We start from the raw sequence: 26,022 nt of genomic DNA, 5'->3' as shown, positions 1-26,022 counted from the left end.
AAATACACTGCAGTGCACCAGTAGGAGAATGGGCAAAGTCTGAAATGCTGTGAAAATGTTAATAAAACTGTATTTCTATACAGTTTCTAGAGGCCTTGGTTGAGAATTAGACTCTGCATCCATTCCTATTGTAAAATGCAACATTATAAGTGAATATTGGTAATAAAATATATGTTTACAGCATTGAGAAAATATACACCACTTTGACAGTACCTTTACTACTATAAAATCTTTTTTTTTTTATTTCCTGAATTTTATATTTCAGGGCCGTAAAGCTTTTTTTTTTAAAGTTTATCATCTATGGCCTTGAATATACTTGTGTATGGCAGAAATATTTGTACAGAAAACAATTTTCTATAGCTTTACCATACTGAAATGTCACATATTTCATTTGAAAGAAGAACAGGTCTTCTTGATTTGTAAAAGTTTAATTATTTTAAACCATTTAAAGAAGCCCACCCAGCAAAAATGTTTTGAGCCTCCCCCGTTTGTAATTGATGTGGCATAAACAATGGAGTGGTTAGGAAACCCACCTATGGCTTTATCTTGTATTTTTAGCCTCTGTTCCAGTATTCCATTATGTCATGTGACCCCCCAATCTGACTAATTGAATCCTACAGAGTCTGCTGTGTGGACCGGAAGTGAGTCTCCCTATTCATTCCCTTGAGAGCCTCGATGTGAGTCTCATAGGCTAAAAATACAAGATAAAGCCATCAATGAGTTTTCTAACCCCACGAACAGTTATGTCACCTCAATTACAAGCAGGGGGTCCAAAATATTTTAGCTGGGAGTACTTCTTTAACGGATAATTCAGAAAATTCAAGACCAGAAAGAAAATAATTTCTCAGCATGATACAAAGATGATTTTCACAGCCATTTCCAAAGATTTGTGTTTACATGGGCATAAGTAAATAAGTGGAACCATTGCTAATCGGGACATTTAGCTTGTTTATAACTTGCTGGCATTCCTAAATCCCAAATGGCAATTTCCAAAATTTTTACTCATTCTTGTATAATTATTAATTTTTTAAGGCTCAAGCACACGGGTGCATTATGTTCAACCTCTGAGCTGTGAATTGTACAGTCCATAATATGGCTCTTTATGGGGCCTTATTGTATCTTTCTTTGGCTCCAACACAAAAAAAGCTATATTAGGCTTTATCAGATAACCTATTATAGAAGTATTGTCCCCTAGAAGCTTTGCCTATATCCCAGTGATACGGTGTCGTACGGAGGCACCATATTATGGCTCGTAGAGTGTACTTCTGTACTCTGTATCGCTGTACACGTTTCATGCTCATGGCTCTGTGCTTTCAGCTGCCTGAGAACGCAGTGTTTCTGTCTTTAGTATGGACGATCATTGCTGCTGATTGTGACGGGAAGGTTTAACTGAAACAACATTTTCAAATGAACCAAGACCAGAAATAAAGCTTTATATAAGCTGTTTAAATTCTGATTTTTAATATGTGTCTTTAGGATTTTATTGTCATGTTAGGAACCTTTAGCATGATAAGCAAAATAAACTTATTAAATTAATCAACTGTACCACCAATTTTTTTTTCCATTTTAAATAAAGCTTAGGAAAACAAAAATGAACATGTTTATTTTTACTTAATTTCAGCACAGTTAAAATAAAATGCTTATCTATATGTGCATACATGAAGAATGTTTAGGTAAATTGATAGTATTCTTCAACAAATACTACCCAGAAACATATAATGACAGAAATCATTACAAAGAACTATAATAGTCATAAACAGAGCAGACAAACAGCATTTTACAGTGTACATTTTGAATTATTAAGTACAACTTTAATTTACAAAGAAAGGCTAAACCTTTGTTTAGCAGAGTCTCAACCTTTAAAGGAACCTTCCCTTAATTCTATGAGGAATAAAATAAAATTGTCGCACTCTAAACTCAGAAATTCACGACCATAAAAAAATATCCAATCGCCTTTAGTGAAGCTGCTTTTTGTGAAGCACATTTTTTCCATATAGTTGCAACAAGTTTTGAAGCTCATTCATAGTCTCTCTTTAAATCTACCTTAAAACAAAAATATATTTCGCCTCTAAATGTGCATCTGTAGCATAAAGAACTGAGTCATAAAGAGGAGATTTGTGGTTATGAAATTCAGAAGCCCAGAGTTAGTTCCTGGTTGATACATTCGACACTGAGATTTTGACTTCACTTTTTTCAAACAGGGAAGCCTCTTTTTGTTTGGGACCGTGGAAGGTTCGGCAGAATCGAAATCATTGTTTTGATTTAACTTGGTTACGGAGTTATCTACTTTGCTTGAGAAAGTGGCTAGAGGAGAGTAATTTATTGGCTTATATGTTCTGTTTTTTCTGTGGTCAACATTGCCAATGATTTTTGTTTTCGAGATATTTTCTTTATCCTTGATCAGAATATTTGGCAAGTTTCTACTGGTGTGAGAAGATGGGACAGATTTAGTGTTTGTGCCACTTACTAGTGAATTATCGATGGCAGGCTGGCAACAACTATCTGAGATCTCTTCAATGTTTAGCGATGTCTTGGCACTGAATGTATCTGTTCTGATTGGAGGAAAAGTAATATTGGCACATCCATCAAGATCATTGATTCCTAGTTTTTTTAGGTCTTTCCCGGCTAAGTCTGATGGAAGGTAGCATTCTAACTCTGACGATGAGCCTTTAAAGGATTTTAACCAACTCCAGAGGGACTTGGCCCTGCAGTCACAAATCCACTTGTTTGCATTCAAGCGTAGGTACTGCAGAGATAAAAGAGGTGACAATACTTCTCCTTTAAGCACTGTCAAGGTGTTACTAAATAAATACAGGGTTGTCACTTTCTTTAGTTCATGAAAAGTTCTGTGATGGATCATATCCAACCTATTCTGATGCACCAGGAGTCTATCTAAGTTAGTGAGGCCAGTAAATACATTTTCAGATAAGCTATTTAATTTGTTTCCATGGAGAAACAAGTAAGTAAGGTTCCCCAGGTCTACAAAGGTATCATCATGCAAGAAATGTAGGTTATTGTCATGAAGGTAGAGGTACTGCAAAGAATAAAGACCTTGGAAGATACCAGGGGGCAAATCTTGCAGGCCACAGCGATTAAGATGTAAAGTATGTAGACGAACAAGACCACGAAATGTGAGTGCCGTAATAGTTTTGAGGTTATAATTGTCACTCATGTCTAGTTCTTCCAATTTGGTTAATCCATAGAAGGATCCAGATTCAATATGACTTATGTTGTTTGAATGGATCCATAGGATGGTGAGGTTCTGGCAGGAGGTGAAGCTAGTGGCTTTTATTAAAGTTATTTTGTTATTATGCAGAAAGATGCGCTGAGTCTGTACGGGAATGTAGGGTGGGATTAGAGTTAGTCTTTGCTGCTGACAGCTAAATGTGATTTTCGGTTCATTATAGCATAGGCAGACGTCTGGACAACACTGCACTTTCAATTTGTAGATGATGCAGAAGGTAACGAGTAACAGCAGCTTAGCGCCTGCAGAAGAAAGAAAATAAAATCAATTTATTCAGCTTTATTTAGGGGAAAATAAAGTTCTTCAATTTTTCAGATATTGTATTGTCGCTGAATTTAAGGTATTTAAAAGAAATAACTTAAATGGAGCCTCTCACATAACTTCCAATAAGTATTAAAGATATACATAAAATGGTACAACAAACTGACATCATGATATGCAAAGTACCATATATATTATATGTTCGTCAAAGTTGATTACCTTTGTAAGCATTAAATATGGATGCATTTATCTGTTTTTGAATAAGGAATATTGGTAACGTTTTAATAATATATGTGTTTTATGCAGCCTATTGGCCCTACTCTCATATTTGCCCATGCCGTGGCTTTGTTTAGGGTTGTCATAGGGAAATTATGTGGATATAAATTACCATTCAATGTCCATTCATAGATGCACACATAAATGTTACTGTTCAGAATCTGTATCATGAAGACATTCATCTGGATGGTGATTTGGATCCCCTCAATGACCCTATTAGAGATGACCACATTGATTCTACATGACTAGGAATCCGGTGTATTCTGTTAGCGCTCCTATTAGACAAACGGCACAATACTTTTTATTCATGAGGAGAGCGCTTCCCCTTACCTCTCCCCGCCTCCCCCTGTCCCTCTCGGTGTAGATTCATGGGTTTCTGTGAATACACATACACAGCAGCCAGCCATCAATCACTGTGGGGAGCGTGGGGGAGCGAGGAGAAACAGAGGGAGCGCTATCCTCATGAATACACTGGCATACTGTAGCTGTATGGGGTGCACAGGTCACACACACAACCAGGCACCAATTCCACATAAAAGAACAGCAGTATGTTGAAGAGAAAGATTCAGTTGCATTTAATGATAATTGTACAATACTGTAATAACTGCAGACAGCACTGTCTTACTACAACAATGAATTCTTCACTGTTATACTTTATACAGTTTTTACTGAGTTTTTAAGTTAATAAAAACAATGACATGTGCTAGTGGTTGTAGGCCCTGGTACAGTTGTACACCCTCTTCAGGTTTGTGAAGCTTAGCCATATCTTGTCCATGAAGACTAGATATGGCTCATTACTGCATGCAACTTGTTCCGCATAGAGAAAAAGTGTGCTTAATAGTAATAGTAACATGTATAAATATATATATACATACACAAGGTTACTATAAAGACATGGCACTTGAAATATTTATTCCATGAACTGCACAATGCTCAAGGAGACATAATTTGCATTTGATGTAGAGTTGTTTCCATTATAAATATAGGAAGGATTCACAAAGGACCCAAAAGAAAGAAAAGGTATAATGCATCTCCTTTGCTTTTTGTCCACTCCTGTGTTTGGCTTAAGAAATGGACCAAAAACTGCATCAAAATAGTGTGTGTGATCCTGGCCTTAGAGAATGGTCATAGCTAAAGGCTCATGGGCCCCGGTGCAAAAGTCCTTCTTTGGCCCCCTCTTTATGCCCAACGGCTCGCAGCTTTCACCTGCATTGCTGGAACTCCTAAATGACCCATGGATTAGCAGCCGGGGGAGTTGCTAAGGTAATCAGGGGCAATAGCCCCAATACATATGCCCCCCCCATATTTTTATGATATATTTCTCTATAGGAGGCAGCATATCTATAAGACTATGACCCCTGTAGCTCCACTACATGATAGGATTAGATACAGCAGCTCAATAGACAGTATTACACTCATGATAGGATTAGATGAAAGGCCCAGCAGACAGTATCACAAATGATAGGCTTAGATACAGGGTCCAGCGCTCAGTATCACACATGATAGGCTCAGATACAGGGCCCAGCAGACAGTATAATACATGACAGCCTTAGATACAGGGCCCAACAAACAGTGTCACAAATGATAGGCTTAGATACAGGGCCCAGTGGACAGTATCCCACATGGTAGGCTTAGATACAGCATGTATCTAAGCTTATCCTGGGGGATACTGTCTGCTGGAGCCCTGTATCATACAGGGTCCCAGCAGACAGTATCCCACATGCTAGGATTAGATTCAGGGCCCAGCAGACAATATTCTCATACTTACCCTCCTCGTTCATGAACTGGGTCCTCTTCATCACTCCATTCAGCGTCACAACGTTGTGACGTCAAGACTCAGCGCAGTGCCCGAACCTGATTTAGGAGCGAGGTGGGTAAGTACACCGTTACTGTAGTAACAGGGGCCTGTGTTATTTACTGCATAGGCCCCAGTTACTACAGTAACTGTGAAGAGACGGGGTGTGGGGGAACCCTGGCTTCGGAGCCCGGACGCAAATGCAACCCCTACAGCTATCACACTGCCTAAGAGTAGTATAATTTTGTAATGCCCTATCACAAAAGATAGTAAAGACAATATAATTTCCAAAAGGATTAGCCATGCATCTAATGTCTAATTGTGTTGAAAGTTATTATTAATGTATATTATGGATGTAACGTCCAAGGCCGCGGACCGTCGTCCTGACTTACACTCTGACGGCCACGGCCATGGCCGAATGAGTTCCCGGCATCATCTCTATCCTGAGAGACGCAGGCACTCACTTCCTGGTCCGGACACTGTCTCCCGCAGGGCGTGCGCACGGCCTTAAAGGGCCAGTGCGCGCACAGTTGCAGAATATCTGAAATTAGCCCAGTATGCTGCTGGACTATAAAAGGGTACTCCGCCCTCTTGATCCTTGCCTGAGCGTTGTTGTGTTTCCAGAAGTTTGTCATTGCAAATGGTCTCCTAGTGTTTTTCAGTTCCCAGTGTTACCCATTCCTGCTGCCTGTACCCTGTATGCCGTGCTACCGTGCCCCTGTGCATTCAAGAGTGGAAGTCGTGTTGTGCCCTCCGCTACATCTATTGTGTCGCACCCCGCCGGGTGTTCGTCTACTGTTGGAGCCCCATCTTAGCCTGAATCCATCGATACTGTCTACATTGTCTCATGTACCCTTTCTGAACTATAGACATTGTATTGTACCTGTTTGGCCAGCTGCCATGCCGCTACGTGGTACGGCCCAGTGGGTCCACAACCTGCGCCGTAACAATGGAGATAATGTTCAAGGGAAATTGCTGCTCTTGTGGGGTCAGATAGGATTTTTTTTTTACCTTGTCTTACATGAAGAACCTTATATGCAGCAGAATCTACTGTAGTTCACATAACAACCTGTAAAGCCATTTTATAACCTGGAGATATAATTTTCATGCAAGTTAATGTACATATCTGGTGCCATGTCAGCTTTTTATATGCTAATGTAACTAGAATAATAAATAGCTCCTTCTCTAGCAAATATATATGATTCTCTGTGTTAATCTTAAAATATGACTTAAAATACTCTAGCAAGCATAATAAAACAGCAGAGATAAAAAAAAATTAACAAACAACATTGATAAAGAATATATATTGTGAAATACAAGTTTTGACTAGCAAACGTGAAACTGTATTATTATATATGTCTTGGTGAATTGCGACCAAACATTTCAGCAAGAAAAAAATCATGTACAAGAGATTATAATGTTTTATACCACCTCAACCGAATGGTTTGCTGTCTCCCTGGTGCCAGGGTTCGGCATGTGGTGGAACGGGTGGACAAATTGCTGGGAGGGGCTGGTGATGATCCAGCTGTCGTGGTCCATGTCGGTACCAACGACAGAATAAATGGTAGGTGGAGGAGCCTTAAGAATAATTTTAAAGAACTAGGCTACAAGCTGAAGGGAAGGACCTCCAAAGTAGTATTCTCAGGAATACTGCCTGTGCCATGCGCATCACAGGAAAGACAGCGGGAGCTCAGGGAGTTAAATGCATGGCTTAAGTCTTGGTGTAGAGGAGAAGGATTTGGGTTCCTAGAGCACTGGGCTGACTTTTCATTGGGGTACAAACTGTATTCTGCAGATGATTTGCACCTAAATGGAAGGGGGTCCGCTGTGCTGGGGGAGAGAATTCTAGCTGGAGTGGCGGAGTATTTCAACTAGGGCTGAGGAGGGAGGTCAATGTAGAAAAAAAAGGGGTAGCCAGGTTAGAGAGGGGTCAGACTATATTGGTGGGGGGAGAAACAGAATGTGGGGAGAGGACTAGACAACAAGATAAGGAGATCCTTTCGTTACAAAACATCAGTGTAAATAAAAAGGCCCAATTAATGTCAAATCACATTTCTGATAATAAAAGTGAAAAACTGACAGGCAAGTTAAAGTGTATGTTCACAAATGCCAGAAGTCTAGCAAGCAAAATGGGGGAGCTGGAGGCCTTGATACTGGAAGAAAATATAGATATAGTTGGTGTTGCTGAAACATGGCTGGACTCTTCACATGACTGGGCTGTAAATCTACAGGGTTTTACACTTTTTCGGAAAGACAGGACAAATAGGAAACGTGGTGGTGTATGTCTGTATGTGAGAAATGATATGAAGGCGAGTGTGAAAGAGACAATAGTGGGTGAATACTGTGAGGAGGTTGAAACCTTGTGGGTGGAACTAGAAAGGGAGGTAAACACTGAAAAAATTACTTTTGGTGTAATCTATAGACCCCCCAATATAACTGAGGAGATGGATGTTCAGCTATATAAACAGATGGAGTGGGCTGCACAGGTGGGTACTGTAGTGATAATGGGAGATTTTAATTTACGGGATATTAATTGGTGTCATGGTTCAGCTTCAACTGCAAAGGGGAGACATTTCCTCAACCTGTTGCAGGAAAATTTTATGGGCCAGTTTGTGGAAGACCCGACTAGAGGTGAAGCTCTGTTGGATCTGGTCATTTCTAATAATGCAGATCTTGTTGGGAATGTCAATGTTCGTGAAAACCTCGGTAACAGTGATCATAATATAGTTACATTTTACCTATACTGTAAAAAACAAACACCGGCTGGGAGGGCAAAAACATTTAATTTTAAGAAAGCCAATTTCCCCAGGATGAGGGCTGCAATTCAGGATATGGACTGGGAAGAACTAATGTCAAATAATGGAACAAATGATAAATGGGAGATTTTCAAATCTACTTTGAGTTATTATAGTGCAAAATGTATTCCTATAGGTAACAAGTATAAACGACTCAAATTAAACCCCACATGGCTTACACCTTCTGTGAAAGGGACAATACATGACAAAAAAAGGGCATTTAAAAAATACAAATCCGAGGGTACAGCTGTAGCCTTTGTAAAATATAAAGAGCTTAATAAAATCTGTAAAAATGTAATAAAATTAGCAAAAATACATAATGAAAGGCAGGTGGCCAAGGATAGTAAAACAAATCCCAAAAAATTCTTCAAGTATATAAATGCTAAAAAGCCAAGGTCTGAACATGTAGGACCCCTAGATAATGGTAATGGGGAGTTGATCACAGGGGATCAAGAGAAGGCAGAGTTACTAAATGGGTTCTTTAGCTCTGTATATACAACAGAAGAAAGAGCAGCTGATGTAGGCGGTGCCAGAGCTGTTAATATATCAGTTGATATACTGAATTGGATGAATGTAGAGATGGTCCAAGCTAAATTAAATAAAATAAATGTGCACAAGGCCCCGGGACCAGATGGGTTACACCCTAGAATTCTTAAAGAGCTTAGTTCAGTTATTTCTGTCCCCCTTTTCATAATATTCAGAGAATCTCTAGTGACTGGTATAGTGCCAAGGGACTGGCGCAGCGCAAATGTGGTGCCTATTTTCAAAAAGGGCTCTAGGTCTTCCCCGGGTAATTATAGACCAGTAAGCTTAACATCCATCGTGGGGAAAATGTTTGAGGGGCTATTGAGGGACTATATACAGGATTATGTGACAATAAATAGCATTATAAGTGACAGCCAGCACGGTTTTGCTAAGGACAGAAGTTGTCAAACTAACCTAATCTGTTTTTATGAAGAGGTGAGCAGAAGTCTAGACAGAGGGGCCGCTGTGGATTTAGTGTTTTTGGACTTTGCAAAGGCATTTGACACTGTCCCCCATAGACGCCTAATGGGTAAATTAAGGACTATAGGTTTAGAAAATATAGTTTGTAATTGGATTGAGAATTGGCTCAAGGACCGTATCCAGAGAGTTGTGGTCAATGATTCCTACTCTGAATGGTCCCCAGTTATAAGTGGTGTACCCCAGGGTTCAGTGCTGGGACCACTATTATTCAACTTATTTATTAATGATATAGAGGATGGGATTAATAGCACTATTTCTATTTTTGCAGATAACACCAAGCTATGTAATATAGTTCAGTCTATGGAAGATGTTCATGAATTGCAGCAGATTTAAACAAACTAAGTGTTTGGGCGTCCACTTGGCAGATGAAGTTTAATGTAGATAAATGTAAAGTTATGCATCTGGGTACCAACAACCTGCATGCATCAGATGTCCTAGGGGGAGCTACACTGGCGGATTCACTTGTTGAGAAGGATCTGGGTGTACTTGTAAATCATAAACTCAATAACAGCATGCAATGTCAATCAGCTGCTTCAAAGGCCAGCAGGATATTGTCGTGTATTAAAAGAGGCATGGACTCGCGGGACAGGGATGTAATATTACCACTTTACAAAGCATTAGTGAGGCCTCATCTAGAATATGCAGTTCAGTTCTGGGCTCCAGTTCATAGAAAGGATGCCCTGGAGTTGGAAAAAATACAAAGAAGAGCAACGAAGCTAATTAGGGGCATGGAGAATTTAAGTTATGAGGAAAGATTGAAAGAATTAAACCTATTTAGCCTTGAAAAAAGACGACTAAGGGGGGACATGATTAACTTATATAAATATATTAATGGCACATACAAAAAATATGGTGAAATCCTGTTCCTTGTAAAACCCCCTCAAAAAACAAGGGGGCACTCCCTCCGTCTGGAGAAAAAAAGGTTCAAGCTTCAGGGGCGACAAGCCTTCTTTACAGTGAGAACTGTGAATCTATGGAATAGCCTACCGCAGGAGCTGGTCACAGCAGGGACAGTAGATGGCTTTAAAAAAGGGTTCGATAATTTCCTAGAACAAAAAAATATTAGCTCTTATGTGTAGACATTTTTCCTTCCCTTTTCCCTTCCCTTGGTTGAACTTGATGGACATGTGTCTTTTTTCAGCCGTACTAACTATGTAACTATGTAACTATGTAACTATGTAACTATATGTCAGGATAAAGTACTGGCTGCTTTGTGAAGTACATGGTATGCACATGATAGTGTCAATTAATACTATAGCAGACTGCGACTTCATTGCTTCCGTCTGCAGCGGTAACAGCATTCAGGAATATACTGGTATGTTATATTGAGTAAAAGTGAAATCTGCCGCAACTTTATTTTTCCAATTATATCTTTACTATCCCCAGAGCACCAGCTCACATCCTGTGTTACAATCTTTGTAGTGACCTACATTTTCTTTGGGTCCCTATTTTTTCTCGTTCAGGTCTAAACCTCCTGAAACTATCAAGGAATTATCTTTGCAGGTTCAGCAGGGCCTCTGCACATTAGGAGGCAATCGATCACTGCACCAGAAATAATACATCTTTTTTTCTTAGAACATGTTTATTTTTCACTCATCTCTCTAAGGGACAAATCAAAAAAATTTGATAAATAACCAAACTGATTGTATTATAGTGTAGACCTGTGCAACAGACTGGTTGAAGTAGACTAAGGAAATATTAGTTGTAAACTGTTACTTTTATTTTTCATTATACATTCACCTGTCATATATTTTTGATAACTGAAATATATAAAGACATGAATATTAGGATGAGGCTACATGTACAACACAGATCAAAGTCAGAAGGGTCTTATGGGACAACCTACCGGTTTGATCTACACTACACACAACTTTTGCCAAGATTTGAAGCATATTAAAATTCCAGATGAGTGTCATGTTGCGTGGAAAAAGAGTAATCCCTCTAGATGAATTATTGGAGAGGGTTATAAGAAATGTTGCATGTTATCCGTAATTCCTTAACCTTACAGTATAACTCTATTCATGAGAGAGGCTGCATTTCCCATATCGAGTTTAATGATGATGATTGGCAATGTAGCCGGGAAAGAAAGCGGTTTGGTCGCCTAGGCAACCACACATTGCTGGAAGACTCTCCTGCAAAACTTTTCTAATGGCTTCTGGCATCTGACTAATGCCTATACAGAGCTGTTACTTGCTGGTACAGAGCTCCAAATTCCCTGCATAGTCAGAGTTAAATTATAAAATTCTGTCTACTGGCCTAAACCCCTAGGGCAAGCTTTGTCGATAATTGTATACAATTTATACACTGAGCTCAATAATACAACAACATGCAGTAACATCCTAACTTCCCCTAGTGGCGGCTGCTGGAAGCATGCATTGTATTATTTAAAGCTAACCTAACTATTCAGAATAAGCTGTCATATGTGTGTACATGAGGAATAACACTATTTCTGACCATTACATGCATTTTTTTTTAGCAGTTTTCCCCTCTGCAGGCTCTTTCACTAATTCTTAGTTTTCTGTGAGCTAGTAGACGAAGCCTAACTGCTATCATGTCTTCTATTTACAGCACACAGAGAAGAGGAGAATCCTTCTCCCTATCTTTAGTTATCACATATATATAGAAGCTGCAGCAGCATGGAGGAAAATATACATTAGTAATGAGCAGTGTAGCTGAGAATCCAGCACTGGGGTGACATTTAAATCTTACCAGAAGCTGAAGCATGCCTGTGTTTGTCTATCTCTTCCTGCTGCTTATCCCCTTGATAGACTTCTATGGGCAATGTATGTTTCTCTGTCTCTGCTCTCTACTCCTGCTCCCACTCTCTCTCCACGCTGCCCATACAACTCTCTTGCCCTCCTCCCTGCTCCTGTTCCCCACTTCCCTCTTCATAGACTTCTTTGGGTAGGCTGTCAAGAGACACACCGGTCCTGCAGTCCATCTCCTCTTCTGTGTAACTAAACACAGATTGTGCTTGACAATCTGAAAATCTACAATATGGGGTAGACAGCAGATTACAGGAAGGAAGACCACTAGTAGCAGTAACTTCACACAGAATTTGCATAGATAATGTAATGACAGCCCTAGGATTTGGCTGTACAATGGTGTAAACCCTCCTTGTAACCAAGGGATTTGTCTTGGGGCTACTCTGGGGAGCAGAGTCTACCCCTGTTCTCCACCATTTAACCCCTGTACAGGAATATCAACTTTGCTGCAGGGAGAACCCCAGGTTGCTAACCTCGGAGTAGTCTCCCTTGGTGACGGCTGATGTTTGGTAGAAGCAGAGTGGTAAAGGTAGCAATAGGTCTGGCACCATGCAGAGGTTCAACACGATAAATGTAGCTATAGATAAGGGCAGGTGGCCGAAGTTTGTCATGAAAAACGTAGCAATAGGTCAAGGCAGGTGGTAGGCACGGATGGTCAAAAACAGGCAAGGTCGGTACACAGGAAATCAAACTAGACTGCAGGCATAGCTTTGGAAATGTAGGAACACAAAGGAACCAAATTGCTCTGGCAATGTGTTTTAGAACAGGGGAAGTTTAAAGGACCAGTGTCACGTAAAAAAAATTTTTTACATCAATTTGACTTTAGTGTGTTATTAAACATTTTTTAATTTATTTGTGTGTTTGTGTTTTATTTTTTTTTATTTTTTCACTTTTTCTTCCCTATGGGGGCTGCCATTTTTTTTTCCATTTCTGTATGTGTCGATTAACCACACATACAGACATGGAATACGGCAGCTACAGTCCCATAGTGAATGCGAACGGGGCCCGTTCCATCCACAATGCTGTATGCCGTCTGTGTGGGAACGGCGCATGCGCCGCTGCCACACAGTCCAAGTTGAACTGTGCGACGTCCGGCGCCATTTTCCTGTGGACCGGAAGTCGCGGCCGGACAGTAAGATTACTACTTCCGGTCGCGGCTTCCGGACTTGTGCACTTGGAGCGGCGGTAGCAGACGGAGTGGACGGACCGGAGGGAGCGGCGGCGGCAGGAGCAGGTAAGTTATTTCTATGTATGTTCGTGTTTTAGTGTGTGTTTACTACTGTATGTTAATCCACTACACTATGTGTTAGCAAATTTTGCAGCATAAAGCAATGTGGTTGCTTTACCACATGCAATGCTGCAATTTTGGGAATTGCTCCATCTAGTGACCAGCGCTGGGAAATATTATAAATTAGAATCTAATTTATAATATTTCCTGACTCGTGAAAAAAATAAAAAAATTAGAACAATGTCTAATTACCTATACACTAACTGTTTAACTAAAAAATAAATAAAAATGTTTTTCTAGCGACACATTACCTTTAAATAGGAAATTCAGGCGATGACTTTAATTAATGAATTTTGGCGTGCTGGCCCTTTAAAAATACAAGGGTTAGCATGTGCTAGGACACAGTGGAGCGCGTAGGCGTCTGGAGCGGCCACCGGATGCTAAACGAGGAAGCAGAGAGAGGACACGTGGTCCAGGATGCTGGGGAGAGGTAAGTATAGAGCACTGGGGGAGAACGGAGAACATTACAGATAAAGCAACAACATTATAACAGTAGGTATATTGCAACGTTGTTCTTTATCAAGTATACTATTAGATTAGAGATTAGCATAAGTTGTTTAAAAGTTAGTGTCCCTTTAACTGTAGAAAAACCAAACGTTCGGCAAATATAAAGAATTATTTTGACACTGACAGAAGTTTTGGCATTTTAGCTGTTTACTAAAACATATTGAATATACAGTTATATAATCAATATGGGCTTAAAATGCAGACTCTCAGCTTTAATTAGAAGGTATTCACATCATAATTTGAGGAAGGGTTTAGGAATGACAGCTTTTTAATATGTTGCTGCCTCTTTTTCAAGGGACAAAAGGTAATTGGACAATTATCTCAAAAGTTATTTAATGGGCTGCATGGGCTATTTCCCCGTTAATTCATCATCAATTAAGCAGGTAAAAGGTCTGGTGTGGATTCCAGGTGTGGTATTTGCATTTGGAAGCTGTTGCTGTGAACCCACAACATGAGGTCAAAGGAGCTCTCAATGCAAGTGAAACAGACCATCGTTAGGATGAAAAAAATGATGAAATCCATCAGTGAGATAGCACAAATGTTAGGAGTGGTCAAATGAACAGTTTGGTACATTCTTGAATAAAAAGAGCGCACTGGTGATCTCATGAACTCCAAAAGGCCTGGACGTCCACGGAAGACAACAGTGGTGGATGATCGCAGAATCCTTTCCATGGTGAAGAAAAACCCCTTCACAACATCTACCCAAGTGAAGAACACTCTCCTCGAAAGTAGGTGTATCAGTATCTAAGTCTACCATAAAGAGAAGGCTTCATGAGAGCAAATACAGAGGATTCATCGCAAGGTGAAAACCATTAGTCAGCCTCAAAAATAGGCCAGATTCATGTTGTTTGGCAAAGTCTAAAGAAGCCAGCCCAGTTCTGGAATGGCATTCTATGGACAGATGGAACTAAGATCAACCTGTACCAGAATGATGGGAGGAGGAAAGTATGGAGAAGGCTTAGAACGGATCATGATCCAAAGCACACCACATCCTCTGTAAAACATGGTGGAGGCAGTGTGATGGCATGGGCATGCATGGCAGCCAAAGGCACTGGGTCACTAGTGTTTATTGATGATGTGACTGAAGACAGAAGCTGCCGGATGAATTCTGAGGTGTTCAGGGATATACTTTCTGCTCAGATTCAACTAAGTGCAGCAAGGTTGATTGGACGTCGCTTCACAATACAGATGGACAATGATCCAAAACATACTGCGAAGGCAACCCAGGTGTTTTTTAAGGCAAAGAAGTGGAATATTCTGCAATGGCCAAGTCAATCGCCAGATCGCAACCCGATCGAGCATGCATTTCACTTGCTTAAGACAAAACGTAAGGCAGAAAGACCCACAAACAAGCAACAACTGAAGACAGCTGCAGTAAAGGCCGGGCAAAGCATCACAAAGGAGGAAACCCAGCGTTTGGTGATGTCCATGGGTTCCAGACGTCAGGCAGTCATTGCCTGCAAAGAATTCTCTACAAAGTATTTAACAAAAAAATTTTTTTTTGGTAATGTTAATTTGTCCAATTACTTTTGAGCCCCTGAAATGAGGAGGCTGTGTAGAAAAATGGTTGCAATTCCTAAACATTTCACAGGATATTTTTGTTCAACCCCTTGAATTAAACCTGAAAGTCTACACTTCAATTGCATCTCAGTTGTTTCATTTCAAATCCAATGTGGTGGCATGCAGAGCCCAAATCATGAAGATTGTGTCACTGTCCAAATAATTCTGGACATAACTGTATATTGCAAAAAAAAATAAAAAATGGTATTCAAGAATGGACATTTGCTTTAAGGGCTAAGATTCAGAAGACTACAACATAACAAAGCTGCATAAAACAGTGATAAAGTATGAACAGTCCTTCAACTAATAAAAGTTAAATTTGGAACAGTCCTATAGGAAAGGGCTAGAGGTCTGTTGATAAGTATTTAGGGAGCCTTATGCAATGAAATATTGCAAAGTGTTCACAAAGTAACAGAATTAATAATTTCACCATTCTGCGCAGAGGCTGAATATAACATAGTTTTGTGGATGACCTTCTGTAAAATGCAACCTGTATACACAGATGGCCGTCAACTGCCACCTCAATATAGTCAGAAGCTTGGCAAGTGAGAAGCAATAAGCTATTTAATCATAGACCTGAACAAGCTGGAAATCATTTTTTGACTATTTACAATATTAAAGAGAACTTTTCACCTCCCCAAACATCTGCAGCTGAGTTCAGCATGTTATAGGAAAGGCTTCACAAACACTGTCTCACGTAAAATTATTTTTCTAACTCCCTCCGTTATTTAAATATCGGTGCAGTTATATTTGGTGCCCGATATGTAAATAAGCCTCTGAACTATCAATGGGGCGTTTCTAACTAACTAAAAGGCAAGGGGGCGTGATGTCTTCACTCTGACACTGTCCAATCAGCTGCGGACAGTGTCTGGGCGGCATGCGCTGTGTTCTCTCCCGCAAGAACACACACAGACTTGGTGGTTGTGCTGCAGATAGCGTGGGCACGAACGCAGGCATGCATGCGCGCACGGCCGTTCGCGCGCACATTAACAGATGTAAGTAGATCTCCTCCTCGTCTCCTTCTTCTCCTCATTTCTGCTTCTCCTCGTCTCTGCTTCTCCTCCTCGTTTCATCTCTTTCTGTGGCGGCGGGAGTGGTGACGTCGATGTGTGAGCGAATGGCCGTGCGCGCATGTGTGAGGGTGCGCGCGCACGCTATCTGCAGCACAACCACCAAGTCTGTGTGTGTTCTCGCGGGAGGGAACACAGTGCAAGCCGCCCTGACACTGTCCACAGCTGATTGGACAGTGTCAGAGCGAAGACATCACGCCCCCTTGCCGTTTAGTTAGTTAGAAACGCCCCATTGACAGTTCAGGGGCTTATTTACATATCGGGCGCCAAATATAACGGCACCGATATGTAAATAACGGAGGGAGTTAGAAAAATAACTTTACGTGGGACCGTGTTTGTGAAGCCTTTCTTATAACATGCTGCACTCAGCTGCACATGTTTGGGGAAGTGAAAGGTTCTCTTTAACGCTTTTCAGAATTAGCATTTTCTTTACCCATCAGTCTTTTTTATATAATGTTTTATTATTCTTGTTAAAATATCTTCAAGAGAACAGACTAAGAAAATAAAATATAATGGCTACAGCAAGCTCCCATAAGATAAACTTAATAGTAAATGAACAGATACATTAGACTTCCCTGCAGCCATCCAACAGATCTGGGCTGTTTTATGATAGTCTGCATCTGATGAACCAAAGGCAAAATACAGGCTGCTATGTTCAGTGACCTGTTTTCTGCTGTGTCAAAGGGCAATGGAGAGATTGTGCTTCTGACCTGATTTATTATTAGATTGCTCCAGTACATAAAGTGAGCCATTCCCATAATGGAAGTATACTAGGCAATTGCCATATGCTAAATTCGATATGCTCTCTGACATACAAGGAATGGGTAGGTAAAATAAAGGGCAAATATACAATAATATTTGGTGGTGACCAATTTTATATGGCTGAAACTATATAAAACCTGATTCTATTTGATCCTAGGGTCTGATCTTTTAAGGACATGGCTGGACTGCTCCAGACTGCTCTGCAACTGGTTATTGTAACTAGATTATGTCAGCATACACAGCTTGATATGAGATGATGACATTTATCTTCCTTCGTCATTTTATCCCAATTATTTTCTCAATTACATCATCACTATCTACAATATCCACCTGCCTGTCTAAGTAAGGGTCCTATTACACAGCCCGACATGGGCCGTGTAAACGAGTGCCGATCAACGAGACAGCTTGTTGATCAGCACTTGATTGCTCTTTTCATGAGAAGCAATGTATGGGGACGAGCGCTCATTACTACGATAGCTCGTCCCCATACATTTCTATCATGTTGGCAGTACGTCTCCCTGATAAGACACGGAGATGTGCTGTTGGCAACAATAATATTTTAGGCTGCAGAGAACGTTTGCTCGTTCATTGACTGATCACTGCTGTTATGCTCTAGGGGTATGTGGACCCACTAGGTCATTCTGCCATAGTGGAGTGGCAGCTGGCCAGAGAACAGTCTATATAAAAGTCTATGCAAAGTCCTTAGCACAAGAGTACCTGCAAGTCCAGACAGTAGCAGAGGCTTTGGCACGGATGGAAGCAGATGACACCAGAGGTGGCAGATGATACCAGACGTGGCACATGATACACTCGACTCTAACTTAAGGCTAGGCTCAGGAAACAAATACAGAAACAGGATACAGGATACGGGAAGCAGGATGCGGGAACACTGGGAGCAGGAAACAAGTAAGGGACCGTTTGCAATGCAAACATGGGTAGACAACAACAACGCTCAGGCAAAGAGTGGGAGGGGAGTGATCTGGGGATTGGTTATGGAACTTTTAGTATGCGCGTGCGATGGCCCTTTAAGGCCGGGGACGAGCGCGCGCACGCACCTTAGAAGACAGTTGAGGGCAGGACAACGGCGCGAGCTGGTGTCCCCGAGGAGGGAGACGCTGGCAGGAGGCCATGAGTCTGCGGTCACGGCCGTCTGACGGTGGCGGGCGGTGTTGGTTTGCAACCGCAGCCGTTACAGTTGCCCTAGTTACACATGGCCCGATCATTGGTCCGTGTAATGGGCCTTAAGAGTTTAGTCTATTTAAATAAAGAAGAACGCTAACACCTTCATTTTTAATTATTCATCTGATACAAACTTTGTACAAAAAGATACATTTATCAGAATAGAATACAGGCCATATACCAAGGCAATCTTTTTTCAGTGTTCTTCAATACTTTTGGATCAGAGCATGCCGCAAAGCCGTTACAGTACCCCCCCTTACGCCGATGAATGAACGTTTGCTCGTTCATCGTCTGATCGTTGCCATTACTCTGCCTGCCCATCTTTGTCCTAAATCAATGCAGCCTTTACTATTTAATGCCCAACTACTAAGTCTGTATACCACTGAATGTGGTGGAGGAGGTTTGATATCTTTGTGTATTATTTTTTTGTGAGTCGCAAAACCTTTTAAAAGTTTGGTATTATTATGTATCAGCAACATTCTCCTTATTCAATAATACTTAATGTATGCGTTTGGTTATTATTTTTCATTTATACTGAATTTATATTTTCCTTGTATTTATGTTGTTTCTAAATATTAAATCCATTTCACAGAGCAAACTATTAAAGCTCCTTAAGCCATAATACACTGGTACAGTAGAAATTGGAACTTCTGGGCATTAGATATACTACAGAACTCATGAAGGAGATCACTGTAGTCTTCAAAGACTATGACAATAGATAAAGCACAGAGAAAAGGAAGAACAGAGTCAGTATCTGTGGACAAGCCTGATAGTGGATGAAGCTTGAAGAGGTATTTTCCACAGCCTGAAGCTATTTTTTCCCTTTACTTGTGTAAATCTGAAAAAAGATGTTTTGGCCAGTTCACAAAGTGGTTTTGAAATATATCTACAATATTACAGCCATTGTTTTCTCATTGCTTCAATACATTCCTCAAAAAAATCCCCCTATCTATCTGTCCCCTCATCTCATAAATCAATCAGAGTTTCTGGAAATACATAGCACATAAAATATGGATTATTTATGGACAGACACAGGCAAAGTATATGCAATAAATGTCTGATAGGTGAGGATCCCCTTTCTGGGACCCACACCTATCTCTAAAAATGGGGGTTCCCACCCCACCATTTTTTACCGCACCCAGGCGGAGAATAAATGGAGAGGTGGCCACGCGTGTATCTCTACATTGATTTCTATGGGAATTACTAATACAGAAAACAAACTTGAAATATGGTGAGCGATGCATCATTAGAAAATATATTGATTCTGTTGATTAAGTTACAAGTATTTTCATAAATATTGGAAGATGCTGAGAGCAGATAAAGATAGCAGATTACCTATTGAAGAGCGAGAAGCTTTTGTGATAGGTCAGCAATAAGCCATTACTCAAAAGAACAAGAATAGAATACATTACTTAAAGGAGTATTCCCAACTTAGACATTTATTGTGAATATATTTATTGTGAATATGCCATAAATGTCTAAATTGGGGATACCCTTTTAAGATACAGTAGTTATAAAATTTGGGAATATATTAACATCACAAAGTAATTTCAAAGTGTCTAAATGGGTAAAATAAATGTCTAGGTCAATGACAAATAATTATTTTGGAAAAAATGAGAGAGATTTTCTTTTTCTTGATCATATTGGAAACAGTTATAGAAACAATGACACACAAAAGGACATACAGTTAAGGAAATAAGTATTTGATCCCTTGCTGATTTTGTAAGTTTGCCCACTGTCAAAGACATGAACAGTCTAGAATTTTTAGGCTAGGTTAATTTTACCAGTGAGAGATAGATTACTTAAAAAAAAAAAAAGAAAATCACATTGTCAAAATTATATGTATTTATTTGCATTGTGCACAGGGAAATAAGTATTTGATCCCTTTGGCAAACAAGACTTTATACTTGGTGGCAAAACCCTTGTTGGCAAGCACAGCAGTCAGACGTTTTTTGTAGTTGATGATGAAGTTTGCATACATGTTAGATGGAATTTTGGCCCACTCCTCTTTGCAGATCATCTGTAAATCATTAAGATTTCGAGGCTGTCGCTTGGCAACTCGGATCTTCAGCTCCCTCCATAAGTTTTCGTTGGGATTAAGGTCTGGAGACTGGCTAGGCCACTCCATGACCTTAATGTGCTTCTTTTTGAGCCACTCCTTTGTTGCCTTGGCTGTATGTTTCGGGTCATTGTCGTGCTGGAAGACCCAGCCATGAGCCCTTTTTAATGTCCTGGTGGAGGGAAGGAGGTTGTCACTCAGGATTTGATGGTACATGGCTCCATCCATTCTCCCATTGATGCGGTGAAGTAGTCCTGTGCCCTTAGCAAAGAAACACCCCCAAAACATAATGTTTCCACCTCCATGCTTGACAGTGGGGACGGTGTTCTTTGGGTCATAGGCAGCATTTCTCTTCCTCCAAAAACGGCGAGTTGAGTTAATGCCAAAGAGCTCAATTTTAGTCTCATCTGACCACAGCACCTTCTCCCAATCACTCTCAGAATCATCCAGATGTTCATTTGCAAACTTCAGACGGGCCTGTACATGTTCCTTCTTGAGCATGGGGACCTTGCGGGCACTGCAGGATTTTAATCCATTACGGCGTAAAGTGTTACCAATGGTTTTCTTGGTGACTGTGGTCCCAGCTGCCTTGAGATCATTAACAAGTTCCCCCCGTGTAGTTTTCGGCTGAGCTCTCACCTTCCTCAGGATCAAGGATACCCCACGAGTATGAGATTTTGCATTGAGCCCCAGATCGATGTCGATTGACAGTCATTTTGTATGTCTTCCATTTTCTTACTATTGCACCAACAGTTGTCTCCTTCTCACCCAGCGTCTTACTTATGGTTTTGTAGCCCATTCCAGCCTTGTGCAGGTCTATGATCTTGTCCCTGACATCCTTAGAAAGCTCTTTGGTCTTGCCCATGTTGTAGAGGTTAGAGTCAGACTGATTAATTGAGTCTGTGGACAGGAGTCTTTTATACTGGTGACCATTTAAGACAGCTGTCTTTAATGCAGGCACCAAGTTGATTTGGACCGTGTAACTGGTCTGGAGGAGGCTGAACTCTTAATTTTTGGTAGGGGATCAAATACTTATTTCCCTGTGCACAATGCAAATAAATATATATAATTTTGACTATGTGATTTTCTTTTTTTTTTTTTATATATAATCTATCTCTCACTGGTAAAATTAACCTAGCCTAAAAATTCTAGACTGTTCATGACTTTGACAGTGGGCAAACTTACAAAATCAGCAAGGGATCAAATACTTATTTCCTCCACTGTATACACGTCATAATGTAGATATAAAAATCTTAGAAAATGAATTGATTTTCAGATTAAGCACCCATGTCCAAGAAAATGCGCATAGAATCTTAAAGTGTTGGAGAAAGATGATATGAATATTCAGAATAAATAAATAGGATGTTTATAACATGGTTTCTCTGTTTATGACAAGATAATTCTATGTGCATTGATGGCCACATCTTTATCACTACAAGAGTTTGTCCGTAAAGAAGATGCCAGCTGTGTCTCCTGTGTGACTGCTCTATAAATATATTCAATGCTTCGGTACGGCCAATAACATATACACCTAGTATATGACATCTACTGCACATCCTCATTTGTGATTGGCCAGAAGATACAGGCAGAGGTGGCCCTGACTCTGTGATGAGGCACATGCTGGCATGAATAAGAAGTATTTCACATATTATTATGTGATTGCATTAATCTTGAGGAACCAATTTTTGGGGAATCACATAGAGTTCAAATAGGGATTATTTAGGAATAGCCACTGGCATAGGGATATACTTTTATTTTTCCATTGGAGTTAATTTAGAATAAATACAACAAAACACCAGGGACATGACAGTATAAAAGAAAACTTGAAAGGAAAAAGATGACCATATGTCCATATGTTCAGAAGCAAGGACTAGGAGCGGAGGGAGCAGCGGCAGCGGTGGCGACAGCGGCAGGAGCAGGTAAGTTATGTTTGTGTATGTGATGTGTGTGTATGTTTGTGTTATACTGTGTGATTACCACTGTATCTAATCCTCCTACACTGTGCATTCGCTCAAAAAATGACGGCACACAGTGTAGGAGGTTTGAACATTCAACCCCCTCCTTTCTCCAGGCACTAGCCAGAATAAAGGAGGGGGGATTGTTTGAGCACACTAGAGCGAGTGTGTCTTCTCTAATTTTGCAGCATAAAGCAATGAGGTTGCTTTACCACATGCCAATGCTGCAATTTTGGGAATTGCTCCCTCTAGTGACCAGCACATGGAAATGTTATAAATTAGAATATAATTTATAATATTTCCTGACTTGTGAAAAAATAAAAAAAATTTGAACCATGTGTAATCATTTATATACTAACAGTTTAACTAAAAAAATATATATATTTTTTTAGCGACACACTCCCTTTGACGCAAAGGTAAGCCAGGAGTTTAAATAAAGTCACTGATCATTTATATTGGAGATATTAAAGTAGTATTTGACTTAATACATGATTTATAAGCCAATGAAGCATTACTTTTATTAAACCATAACAAAGCAAATATTAGCTTGTATATCAACTGCTGAGACAATTTGATTTGGGACTGACATTGCACACTTCTATTGACACTTTGTTATGTTGGATGCCTTCGTATGAAACCATCGTAGACTATATATCATATAGCTGTTATTCCTGGAAAGTACAGCTAAAATACAGATGTTACCAAAGCAGGATATATCTTCTGGATTACATCCCTCCAAATCTAAAGTAGAAGTGTAATTGATTCCAGTACAGAACTTGTATCTGCTAATAGGATGATTGGGGTTGTGTTTACCAGAATCTATTGATACTGTTGGACATGTAAAGGGACATGTAGGATTTCTACTATTATTTACTTGCTTAGAATATTTTTATTTTCTAGTACAGACAGAACTCTGAGTGCTTGAGCAATATTTGAATCATGCTGAGAGGTCACATCCTTAAAAGTTCTTTGGAGGCATTGGCGGATAAAGTAGATTGTAGGCCCTGGGCAGTTACCAAAACTTGGGCTCCCGTTTTTGCCAGTGATGTCAATTGTATTCGCGTCCTTTGGACGCAGATGCAATTAATACCAGGGACCTTCAGTTTTGCTTTTTCGCGGCAATAACATGACAAAACTAAGATGTGGTCTTCGGGCGGACATTGGCCCCCTAGAGCCTTGGGCCCCCATAACGGACCTATGGGGATCCGCCACTGTATGGAGGTGACAGCAGATTCCTTGCTGTGTCCATAATAAAACAACGCCTGGCCTTATCTTTGCTGTTGCCCTGATTTCACAATAGAAAAAACCCCACTGAAGTATATGGGGAGCAGAAAAGATATTTCTTTCCTTTATGTTCATATTGCTGCAGTAATATCCCCACTGTCACAAGGCATCCCAGAAATATTGATGAACTGCAACACATTTACAGGGAGGAATGATCCAAAATTCCTCCTCAACGTTGTGCAAATCTTCTTTACAGCTACAGGAAACATTTTGTAGAGGTGATAACTGTTAAAGGAGGAACTACAGGTTATTAAATTCAAGGGTTCACTTACTTTTCCCTCTACACTGTCGATGTTTACTCAATGTGCTCAATAAAAGACATGAAGAGTACAACTGGGTGTGATACTAGTTTAGTTACATTGTGTTTGTCTATAATTGTGACTTGGATAATAATCACAACATCTTATAAGTAATCCTAAAGACATCCAGGTTATTGCAATTGTTCGCTTATTCTTACAACTGTGTATATATTCTGCAGCACTTTACAATTTAGGCCCCATGCACACGAACATGTTTTTGCGGCCGCAATTCCCCCGAAAATCCACGGGAGAATTGCGGCCCCATTCTTTTCTATGGGGCCATGCACACGACCATAGTTTTTACGGTCCGTGCATGGCCCGGGAACCCGCACCGCAGAAAGAACGGGCATGTTCTATTTCGGACATCTTCTGCGGTCCGGGCTCATTTAAAACAATGACGGCTGCCATGTGCATATCGTACGATTTGCGGGCGGCCCGCGGCTGACAGTCTGCTGACAGTCCACAGCCGCCCGACCTGAAAATCACGGCCGTGCACACGGCTACGGTCGTGTGCATGAGGCCTTACAATTCAGAAGGAACATGTGCAGACAATATCAAACATTACATAACTAGTTAACAACTTAAACAAGAGGAGTGAGGGCCCTGCTCGCAAGAGCTTATAATCTATGAGGAAATAGAGCGTGACACAAAATGTAAGATGTTCTTGTTCAGTACAATAGTCTAGCCATATACATATGGGGTAGAACATAATGCTGCATGAGCCGGTCACAAACCAGTATCAGTGTATGACAGACATGAAGTGCATTAGGGTGCAAGCAGTGTGGGGGAAACTGTTGAATGAGGGGATCAAGTTTCTGATGATTGAGATCCTGTCTAACTACTGCTTGGGTCAGGAAGGAAATGTTTCCCTTTAGGGGCAGATTGGCTCATTTGCTTTATTTTTGTATTACTTTAGATCAATAGGGGGAAACAACATTATAAAATGTACTCCAATCCCTTACCTTAATGCCCATCCTTTCCTTTCCCCTTGAACTTGATGGATTTTTTTTTTAATGGACTAGCTATGTAACTATATATTAGGAAGCAGAACTGTACTTTCCCTACAGGAGAAGTTAAATCGCCTGCTCTTAACATTCCAGCTTGGCAAATATAGGACAGTTTTTACAGCAGTGTATATTTGTGAACACAAACTACAGTCCATACACTCCTGATGAAGGGTGCGAAACGCGTGTCGAGGTGTCTCCTCAGGGGCATAATTCTTCATCTCCCATCATGTCCACCACAGGTACTTAATCAGTCTTACTACATTGAACTTTTGCACTTTGTGATTTTAGACCGATTTGGAACTGTGGTACAGTCAGTGGGACGATTCTAGGTATATTTTGCCCTCTGATGTACAATTAATAAGATATTACAATTGTGATTCTAGTATTGATTTTTGGACTAGTGTGGCTGGTTTTCACCGGAGATCTTTTTTTTACCTATGCTTTTTTAACTGTCTTGTACAATGTTTGTCTAATAATTGTAGGGGGGGGGGGTATTTTGTCATTTTGAGGGGGACCAATAAAGTTTATTATCAATTTATCTCTGAGTTATTGATTATTGATTAGGTTCATTAGACAATTTTGGTTTACAAACTATTATAAAATATTATATTACAGAGTTAAAAATAACACATTTCCATGATTTATGAACCTCTGTACCAAAAAATAACTGTAATGGCCAAACAACAACTCTCCTGAAGCCATGCAAAACTGAGGAGGCTACTTGCTTCTACCGATTGGTTGGGGTCTTAGCTTTGGGACCCCAAAGAGACTATTTTCTCACATGTCTCTAATATGTGTCAGGAAAATTGAATATGTTGAAAAATGTCTTTAATATTTGTAAAAAGAGGTTGGAAGCTAAATGTTATAGAATCCTTATAAGTGGAAGAATAGGAAGAATTGGCATTTTAAGT

At 40.2% G+C, this 26,022-nt stretch overlaps 1 protein-coding gene across 5 annotated transcripts in view; it reads right to left on the bottom strand.

Annotated features, from left to right (window-relative positions):
- Positions 1-1,618: 1,618 nt before the first annotated feature.
- The window catches only part of RTN4R (reticulon 4 receptor), a 243,255-nt gene continuing 218,851 nt past the window's right edge, over positions 1,619-26,022 (bottom strand). For 4 of the 5 annotated variants that reach the window (XM_075831081.1, XM_075831074.1, XM_075831089.1 and 1 more), the window contains one exon: positions 1,619-3,486. In XM_075831081.1, the coding sequence (XP_075687196.1) occupies positions 2,069-3,486 (1,418 nt within the window). In that variant the 3' untranslated portion in view covers positions 1,619-2,068. The remainder of the gene's footprint in view (positions 3,487-26,022) is intronic. The other variant, XM_075831095.1, reaches the window with a different exon arrangement.

Source organism: Rhinoderma darwinii, chromosome 1 (genome assembly GCF_050947455.1).
Source record: "Rhinoderma darwinii isolate aRhiDar2 chromosome 1, aRhiDar2.hap1, whole genome shotgun sequence".
Classification (NCBI taxonomy): domain Eukaryota; kingdom Metazoa; phylum Chordata; class Amphibia; order Anura; family Rhinodermatidae; genus Rhinoderma; species Rhinoderma darwinii.
Note: the sequence above shows the minus strand (reverse complement) of the source record. Positions and strands in the feature narration are given on the sequence as shown.